Source organism: Montipora foliosa, chromosome 3 (genome assembly GCF_036669935.1).
Source record: "Montipora foliosa isolate CH-2021 chromosome 3, ASM3666993v2, whole genome shotgun sequence".
In the NCBI taxonomy this organism is placed as follows: domain Eukaryota; kingdom Metazoa; phylum Cnidaria; class Anthozoa; order Scleractinia; family Acroporidae; genus Montipora; species Montipora foliosa.
Window position 1 is genome coordinate 14,898,059 of NC_090871.1, and position 10,000 is coordinate 14,908,058.

General features: G+C 42.0%; 1 protein-coding gene across 2 annotated transcripts in view; it reads right to left on the bottom strand.

Annotated features, from left to right (window-relative positions):
• Positions 1 to 799: 799 nt before the first annotated feature.
• The window catches only part of LOC137996879 (trifunctional purine biosynthetic protein adenosine-3-like), a 26,704-nt gene continuing 17,503 nt past the window's right edge, over positions 800 to 10,000 (bottom strand). The window contains exons 7-12 of one of the 2 annotated variants that reach the window (XM_068842511.1): positions 8,515 to 8,725; positions 8,151 to 8,352; positions 6,580 to 6,936; positions 4,303 to 4,895; positions 3,048 to 3,305; positions 800 to 1,684 (exon numbers count right to left, since the gene is read on the bottom strand). In XM_068842511.1, coding sequence (XP_068698612.1) covers positions 1,499 to 1,684; positions 3,048 to 3,305; positions 4,303 to 4,895; positions 6,580 to 6,936; positions 8,151 to 8,352; positions 8,515 to 8,725 — 1,807 coding nt within the window. In that variant the 3' untranslated portion in view covers positions 800 to 1,498. The remainder of the gene's footprint in view (positions 1,685 to 3,047; positions 3,306 to 4,302; positions 4,896 to 6,579; positions 6,937 to 8,150; positions 8,353 to 8,514; positions 8,726 to 10,000) is intronic. The other variant, XM_068842512.1, reaches the window with a different exon arrangement.

Genomic DNA, 10,000 nt, shown 5'->3' on the forward strand with positions numbered 1-10,000 from the left:
CCTGTCGATTAGCCTCGACATCTAGATAGATGTACTGTCACGACAAAATGACCCTAAACATGAATGCCAACACAGGCTCGGCCAGTAGGGTGCCTGCAATGTCTGCTCCGGTCAGATTGGAATATTACGACATCGACAGACTGGCAACGAAATGATTTCGAAGGGTTTTTCAACTAGCGTTAATGTCATCCGGCGTTTCGTGGCCTCGCCACGGAGTAAGATGTTAATCTAATCAGATTGCCGCTGTTTGTACGCGCCGACATTACCAACACGCTGCCTCGGCTATATAATATTTTATTGCCATTTTTAACAAGTGTCATGAGTCCGTTAATTCATTTATTGAGAGGATACCTTGCTATAATGTAGTAGAGATCTAAGGGGTCACCTTTCAAAGTGACAGCAAATTTTCTGAGCGAGTGAAGAACAAACTTACTGAAGCTGACAAATCCCCACATATTCCTAGAAAGCTGCGCAAAGAGGAATACAATCAGTTAGAAATAGACCTTCTCTCCAATACTATAGTTTCACCTAATATTACTTATGCATTATCTGTCTAAGCTGCGTCCGACTCTGATCTTACACCTGTGCAATGTTTTTTGGACCGCTGTTTTTAAAAGGATATATACGTCTAAGCCTGTCAATGTATACGATTACTTAGAGGGGCAAGATCGCAAAATTTTTGGGAAAGTTATAAACTCTGCAAGACATCCTGGTCCACTTTTAACTATAATACCTCGTGTCAAACCATTTAGCTACCAACTTCGGAAAGAAACTTGTCATAAACCCAAGACTAATACCACGCGTTTTAAACACTCTTTTATTAATCGCTTAATTTTAAAATATGAATTAGCTTCGTAACGTATTAGCTAGATTCTTATCAAGTCATACTTGCTAGTAAAAAAATATATGTACCTTTATCTTTTAATGAAGAAAGACCTTATTATTTCCTAAAGAGTTCGAACCTTAAAGACAAACCCTTGAGAGCCTTGGCAAAGCCACGAAACACTAGTTTTAATGAGTGAAAGAATCCATTCTCCGAAAAATAACGTAAACTTGGCAAATTTACAGTTCACACGACCAGTGAACGTAAGTATACAACACTCGTGAATCTTCTATTATTTACTGGCTTTAACTAACCAGAACATTGTTCCTGCCGATCAAGTTGTAGTTTACTTTGACACTTGTGTACAACCGTAGGGCAGCCGTAACACATCACACCCGTATCACGGTTACATTTATACAAGACGTACCCGGTTGTCGCAATCGTAACACGTCATAACTATACAAGATGGCGGGGCCCGGGAAATTTAAAACAAAATTGTGATTCTGATAATTTCTTCAGTCTGGCTACGAAGGAAACGTTTTCAAAGAAGTTTGATTGTTAACATTTCCTGTCGTTTAAAATACAGGGGAACACTGTCTCAAACAAAAAAAATAACAAGGTGCTGATGGAAGCAACTCTCTCTAAAGACAAGCGCAAGCTCCTTCAGTATTTCTGTCACCACATCCACTGCACTTTATTGTCCTCATTCAGGTTGATTCTGCCACTAGCAAGCAGCTCCATGGCGCGTGGGTACGCCTTGTGCTCTGCGCATTTTACTCGCTCTTGTAGCGTTTCTACTGTATCTCCGTTTAACACGGGAACCGCCTCTTGCGTTATTATTGCTCCAGCATCAACCTCTTCCTGTAAGGAAGACAAAGAGTTCGGGTTAAAAACATTCGGGAAGCTAGAAACGCACGATGAAGCTAGGCGCTTTGGTCGAAGCAAATGGCATTCTGTTTGCGCAAAACACGACCAGAGAGTCCATATTGGACCATCCAACTTTCTCAGTGATGTTTCATACACATGGCAGCTAATTTCACACGATATCAAGAAAAGAAGAAATCAAAACAACTGATCAAAACTTGGAAGCGTTTCGATGAAGACGAAGCGAACGGAGGGCGGAAAAAAGCGTCCAAGCCTTATCTGCTTTTGAAAAGCGGTGCGGAGTTCTTTGGGAAACCACAGCGAGACACGAAAGTCCTTTCAGGCAACACTTCATTTAAGAACTCCTCTGAGAAAATCATCCCTATTCAGAATTTGCTTTGATATAAAGTCCTGGAACAATGCCACTTTACAATAACCAGTCAAGCCGAATTCAGAAGAACTAAAGGTTAACTGATCTTTTTTTTTTTCTGTCCTGGGAATAACACCCAGTGCCCACAGCATGAGTAAAACCTAAGACCTGCCGATTCTCTTGCCGGACTGGAGGTTGCCCTTCAACCGAGGCTCAGTAAAACGGATCATTGCGTACAAACAGTTAGGAAATCAGTAGTACTCATTCAGTTAGCTAGGGCCTCGCACCTACTTCATGTATTCTCGAAAATCGTCCCAAATATATTGCGCTATTTTAATAACCTTTTTTTAGTTTGATCCATGACCGAGCAACAGAGGGGAATGCGTTCGATACCAGGTTGACGTCACAAATTACTCTGCATCGCTCTGTTCAAAGAACTATCGCTTTATGGTAATGCAAAGCAGTCTATGACGTCAACCAAGAGAAAATGATGGGACAGAGAGGGAGGCTCCCGGTCCAGCCCTTGGGATATGTCATGTCCACGAAAGTTATTTTTAGACGAGCGGAAGTCTTCCGAGACGTCCGCATGCAGGCCAACCTCGGTCCGATGTTTGAAAGAAAATAAATATTCATCAGCCTTGCACGTGCGCCGTCATTTTCTCTTTTCATTAAGAACCTGAGAGCGAGGCAAGACTTCATGCGGACGTCTCGGAAGACAGAATTCCGCTAGAACAAAGACTTCCGCTCGTCTAAAAATAACTTTTGTGGACATGACATATCCCGGCCAACGCCCTGAGCCTCCCTCTCTGTCCCCTCATTTTCTCTTGCGTCAACCTAGTATTAAACTCTAATTCCTTGCGCGGTCGTAGTTCAAATTACAACCAGTTGTTACACTCATTAGAAGCCGTCTAAAAACGGTGACTTTGAAGGAGAGAGAGAGTTTACCCAATCAAAGAATTCTAGTTAAACTGACACTTTAACCTGTCTTACCGCGACAAAATGAACTGTGCAGCCTGTTATGCATACACCAGCTTCCAGGACCATTTTATGCGCATGCATGCCCTTGAAGGAAGGCAAGAGGGAAGGATGGATGTTGAGAAGGCGGCCATGCCACTTACGAACAAATTCTCCGGTCACGATTCTCATGAAGCCCGCCAAACATACCAGCTCGACACCAGCCTCTTCGAGCGCTGAGTGCATGGCCATGTCAAAATCCAAGCGGCTCTTGAAATCCTTGTGTTTAATTACCTGAAATGAAAAACAAAAAGGGATGTTTCTGCGAGCACACACTCGGCAGAATGCCTTAGAAATAAAACACGCCATTGTTTGATTATGTTGATAACTTACTCACCGTGGCCCTTTCGTGTCAAGCACCAACGAATGAGATGCGGCGAGCGTGGTCAAACAGTCTTGAATGTTTGATTCAGGTTTGCTTGACGTCCCATTGGGCAAGTACGATTAAAAGGGAGACGACTGTTTCAGCCCTTAATGGCACAATTTGAAATAAACACAGAGGCTTAGAGAAAAGTTTGCAGAATGACCAGTAAGAGTACAGCAACTCAAATTTCAAATAAATGTGTTCCAACTTCACAAATCGTTACAAGAGAACGTTGGAAGAGGTACTCCACTCCAGTGTTGAAAAATTCGGTTCCAGGTTAGCACCACAATCTAACCGAGCTCCACTGGGTTCGCCGCGTAAACAACGGCCCATTTTAGTTAGAGCGGTGCAGTTTTCCCAACAGATCCTTTCTTACTTTTCTCGATGAAGTAACTACTGGGAAAAGGCATTAACAGACTCTTGTTTGCTGAAAGTGAATATTTATGGAAAACAGGAGCTGGAGCATGCAAAATAAAAGTGGTCGCTAAATCTTCTTTTTCGGCATTTCAACCTGATTTGATGCCACTTAAAGTTGATGGTAAGGAGCTGGGGTTTTTGAGTTTACAAATTCCCTTATTTGGATGTAACGTACCTCGCGCATTTTCCCGCTCGTGCGCTTCGATCTTATTTTTGTCCATATTTGGGCATAAAATTGGTGTATTAAAATCCCCAGCTTTGTTCCAAGGAAAAGAATTGCAAGTTACACGCTTAAAGGTCGTGTGCTTCTGGACGAACTAAATGGGAAAAAATGTTTCTCCCAATAGCTATGTACACCCAACCAACCCCACTAAAATAAAATGACTGATACCAAAACAACATTGCCTTGGCCACTTTCAAGCTAACAGACGTCTGAAAAAAAAAACTTACCTTGGTAGGTATCCCAGCTGCCTCAGCGCGCTTCAATCCTTGGACGCCTGGCACATTTGAAACAACCAGAACAATCTTAGCGCAACTGTCTTGTCTCAAGCTCTGATCAATCAATGCTTGCAAGTTTGTTCCCGAGCCAGAAATGAGAACACCAACTTTCATCTCCTGAGCGTTCTCTTCTCCTTCTGTTAGTCCATTGCTTAGCTTTGCTCTTTTAACAGGGCCATCAACAACTCCGCTTACAACATGACGACTCTTGATGTCTGATTTGCTTGCCGACTCGCAAAGCACTTTCTCAAGACTGTTAATGATTACTCTTTTGCTGTTGTCTACGCATCGAGTAACCTTGCCGATAATCCAAGCTTGCTCTTCCTGTTCATGCAAATGATGCAACACCGACGACGATACATCTTTTTCTACAATGACTACAGCGCCTATACCGCAGTTAAAAGTTTTTGCCATCTCTTGCACGGCTACATTCCCTTGACCAAAAATCCAACCAAATACGTGGGGCATTGTCCATGTGCTGGCATCCACTGTCACTCCAACTCCAGACGGGAGGACACGGGGAATATTTTCAATGAGGCCTCCCCCTGAAAATACAAAAATGGGTTTAATACACTCTTGATATTCAACCCTGTGTGGCTTTGCCCGTTGTCCAAGGAAACGTTTCGTTCTTTCCTTAAGTCCCTTCCCCCCCCCCCCCCCACCCCAAATTGTTTGTGTTTACCCTATTCTTCCATTTCCCACAAAATTAATTAGCTTTAATTAGGATTTTCCACGCCAAAAAAATAATGCTCTTTTTCCAAGCTCAGTCTTCACGGATAACTATACATCTCACAACAATTTGGGAACCCAATTCTTGATTTTAAAGAAAGGACGATCTTTGCAGTGAACAGCTTGTTTGCTGATGGGAGTAAAAGACACAAATCTGCTAGCGCAGCGGTCTATATGCCTTTGTGACAATCATATCACCGTGAAATTGGTAACTGCAGGGCGATATTACAATAAAACAATACAATTGGCTTTATTGTGCTTAGCTAATATAATTTAATTGGGTACACTGAAAAACGAACTTGTTAAAAGACTCAACTGGCAGAGCAGTGCACCGGTATCACAGAAGTCAGAGTTTGAATCTCGTGCAAGCCTGATTTTTTCAGGCATTCCTTTTGTTACTGCTCAAGTAGCGTTTATAACTTGATGATGATGAAGATGAGCGCGTAGCTATATTTTATTTGATGATACTTTTTTCAGTGCTGCCTTTTGCATCTGGCGTTATATCTGGAACGATTTTTTTGTATGGCGTGTCTTATATGCCGGCTCCTAAAGTCGCACCATTCCTGCTGGCATAAGGGCTTATTTACATGGAGGAGGGGTAACCCGGGTGGGTGGGGCAACCCGCTTAGGTGGGGTTGAAAAATAGCTGGCGTATACATGCAATCTCACCACGCCGGGTCCCGGGTGACCTTTCTCGAAGCTACTGCGTAGTCGCTAAGTACGTAAACAGGCAAAATGGCGGGTGAAGGACGCACTTTGGCGGTTAATGCTCTTTTACTCTCACTAGCTTCCCTTGCTTCAACTTTTCAGTGATATGGCTTCTTATTATCCCTTCTAATGCTGCAACGCCTCCGTCAAAGGCAGTATATCGTGACACGAGCCGACCCTGCGTGGGCGCGTAACGCTATCTTCAAGCCTTTACATGGCAAAATGAGACTCCGGCTGGGTGGGCTACGGGTTACGGGTTACGGGTTACGGGTCTGGGAGAACGGGAAACCCGCCTGGGCGGGTTACCTCACCTATCATGTAAATGCAAGGCTGAAAAAATAAGAGTTCACATGGACAGGCGGGTTACCCCACCTCCATGTAAGCAGGCTCTAATAGACACGCGCCAGATGTAAAAAGTTACGCCATATAAAAAGAGTCGCGCCAGTATCATGAAATAAAAATAGATACGCGCTCGTGTGTGTCACCAACAGGGCTCCACACACGCGTGGACAACTTGCCACTCGTTTCGTACAAATACATTTATCTTCCTCCATCATTTCAACCGTTTCTACAAAGCTGTTTGACATGTCAGCCTGGACTTCTAAATAGGTGTTGTTTCTACAAAAACATGCAATTTATTCCCCTCAAAAAATCAGAAATTTGTTTTTACCCTGACACGCACATGATATCAGAAACAGATTTAATGTGTTGTGACTCCAGAGGGTGAAAAGGCAGGTAATCTGAAAAACATATCCTTAACAAAAAGGAAATCTTCAAAATAAACGAACTGACCCGTTATATGCGCGAACGCCTTGATCTTTCCATCTTTCATCAGAGGCAGCACCGACTTGCAGTAAATTCTGGTAGGAGTGAGTAGAGCTTCACCAAGTTTAGTAATAAACTGTAGCCCTTCAGTTGTGGTGAATGGACAAGATGAGCTATAATCTAATCCAAAAGTATCAATAATTCGCCTTACTAAACTGAAGCCATTGCTGTGAATGCCAGAAGATGCTAAGCCAATCACAACATCATCCGGCCTAATACTCTCTGTTCGCGGAAGAACATGGTCTCGCTCGACTGCACCAACTGCAAATCCAGCTAAGTCATATTCACCTGATGAGTACATCCCTGGCATTTCTGCTGTCTCACCTGCCATTAATAAAGTAATGAAGATGAAAATACATATAATAACTGATAACAATGACATGCTAATTGCTTTTTTCCTGACAATAGACAACTGAAAAGGAAACCACGGCAACACAACCTCTGTCGAATGCTCTACCAACTGAGCAAAAAGAATTTATGGTGATCTTAAGGTTTGATCTCGATTTCAGTCATCTCTTCTCCCGTTGCTAAGCAACTTGCATTATCATATTTCCCGAGGGCATATTGCAACATCAGCCATCAATATTTGCACTGCTGGTAACAACCTAACTAACAGTATTGAAAACAGGCTTTAACCAAATGACTCCTGGGAGTCAGACAACACATTTTACTCTGTCTGACGTGAGACCATTAGGAGTTTATTCGTCAACTGAGAGAATCCTTGGGTAATGGGTTAACCAGTCAAAAACTCATTGATTCCTATTGCGCTAGACAATTTTAGTAATCAAACAGGGGTGGGTGGGGTGGGTGGGGGATTGTTCTTGGGATGTCGGAGGAGTGAATGGGTTACATGTAATTCAAATTCTCACGCTTTCATTGGAATGACCAAGGTATGAGACTGACGCAGGAAATCTGTTCGCATGAAAATCATTTTCCCCACATCATCTTACTTAGCATGCCAGTTCCAGTCTAATAACAGGGCAACCTTGTTCCCACGCTCTCTCTGAAAGCCTGGGAACGAGGTTGATGGCAAGGACATGAACAAGGTCTACTGGCCCTGACTAAAAACCCACTTGCAGTTTAATTTACCACCTCATTATTTTGACCAAAAAGAGGTTATTAAAATTAATGTACTTAAGACTAAAACATACGTGAATCAAATGAGGGTAGAATTAAAACCCCTTTATGAAAAAATGATCGGTGACATTTTGCTTATTTCTACATTCTTGTGGTCTTTGAAAGGTTTCGAGATGTGAATGAATCCATGTTTGTCGAGAATGGCGTGGTTGGGCGCCAAGCTACAATGTACACTTGCAGTCTTTCTTTCTTCCAACTTATACTCAAAAAGGCCAGCTTTTGAAAGGGTAAAGCATATATAGCTGAATTCTATCACCTTTAATAATCATAAATCATCTGGCAAACTAATTAGGTTAACCTTTTTCTCCCTAAAATGGTTCCATACTGCAAATTAAGATTGTCTGGCTTTAGCCAGAATGAAATCTGTGTCACTTGCAAGCGTGAAATGTTTAATTCCCTACCTCCCAAAAGAGCACATCCAGCAATTAAACATCCTTGAGTTATGCCGCTGATGACCTCCTTAGCCTTGCCTACGTCAAGTTTACTGGTAGAAAAGTAGTCTAAGAAGTACAAAGGCTCAGCACCATGAGCAAGGATATCATTCACACACATTGCAACCAAATCAATACCCACTGAGTGATGCATACCCACTGAATGAGCCACCTGAAATATGGGTAACAACACAGTGAATATCCTGGGACAATTTCCCATTGAACAAGAGGCCATATGTACCCTACTCTTTGCCCAACCATGTCTGTGCCACATATAGGGCAAGTCACATCAAAAATAATTTATTATTCTGCCAAAGTCTGATAACCAACTAACCTTAAGTTTAGTCCCCACTCCATCTGTGCCACTGACAAGCAAAGGGTCTGAGTAACCAGCTGCCTTTAGATCAAAGAACCCTCCAAATCCACCCAGATCTGCTTTGCAGCCTGTACGGCAAGTAGATGCAGCTAATGGCTTGAGAGCATTCACCAATGAAATGCCAGCATTGATATCTACTCCAGCATCTGAATATGTCAAACCTTTCGTCCTGTTGGGAAATTGACACTAAACTATTTTTTTTTTGCAGCTTACAAATGTAACTCCCCTTATGCGACAAAAATATGGGGTATGTTACCTGCCCCACCACACACCCTTATTCAAAATGTCTCAATGTTCTTTCATCTCTAATAAGTATTTTAAGTTGTCACAACAAATGCCTCAACAAGAATTTTCCACACTGTAAAACACATGAAATATACATTTCCACAAGAGAACCCATATTGAAGTCATTTTCACTAAAGTTACATCAAAAACCCCTTTTTTTTTCAAACCTCTTACTCTCAAAGTTCACGTTATACAATGTAAACACTTAAGCAGCTGAAACATACATCAGTTTTGTCACTGTGTTCTCTTCACTTGGAGCCTGATACACTTGAACTTAAGGGACAAATTTTGATGGATTTAAGCTTAAGTACTGAAGGAAATCGACCAATTAACAGTTTTTACATGCTGCAGCGCGAGTTTATCGAAACATTTCTCCTTGACATCAACTTCAAATTCAAAGTATGTAGATTTCACGGGCATACAGTGTATTTGTGGCTTAAATGTCCCCTCCCTCCTGGATAGGATACCAGTCTATCATGGGGTTACCCCTCGAGGTACACGTACATTGCTGGTAACCATTATTTTATACTTCTTGTTGTCCAAGGAAACAACATGGCGACAGAACCAGCCCTCAAACCAGCAATCCTGAGGTTGGAATCTTCAATGATGCAGATTTACAGGATATAATTATGATATTTTGAAAGATTGAACCATATCATCTGCTTTGCTTTAGCATTTTACTTCTTTATGATCATGCACTTATGCCTGCCTCAAAGGGAACACTTATGCCATGTTGAACTTAAATGAATTTGACCTGTCAGTGGCATGACAATAGCATGGGAGTGGTTTCAACGTTGAATTTAAGTCAGTTGCACCAAATTCAAAACAAAAGAAAACGCTTAAAAAACCTTCCATCCAGCGGTCAGCTAAAGCATGCACTGTAGAATGATCTTCACAATTTATGAATTGAGCTCAGCACTGCAATAGCAAAAGTGTTTGAAACCATGCTGCACATACCAGTGCCATGCAGCATGACAGACCCTGTTGAACGTGATTGCCATGTCAAACTAAATTCACGTTGCAGCACTGAATGGCTTCAAATGTCGTACTACCGCTGTGGAAGCATCAAATTTAATTCCGGAATTTAGTTGACTTGGCAGTAGCGCATTGTTGAAACTAGCCTTAAGTAATCTGACTTGTTTCTGACATTTTTTTTCTA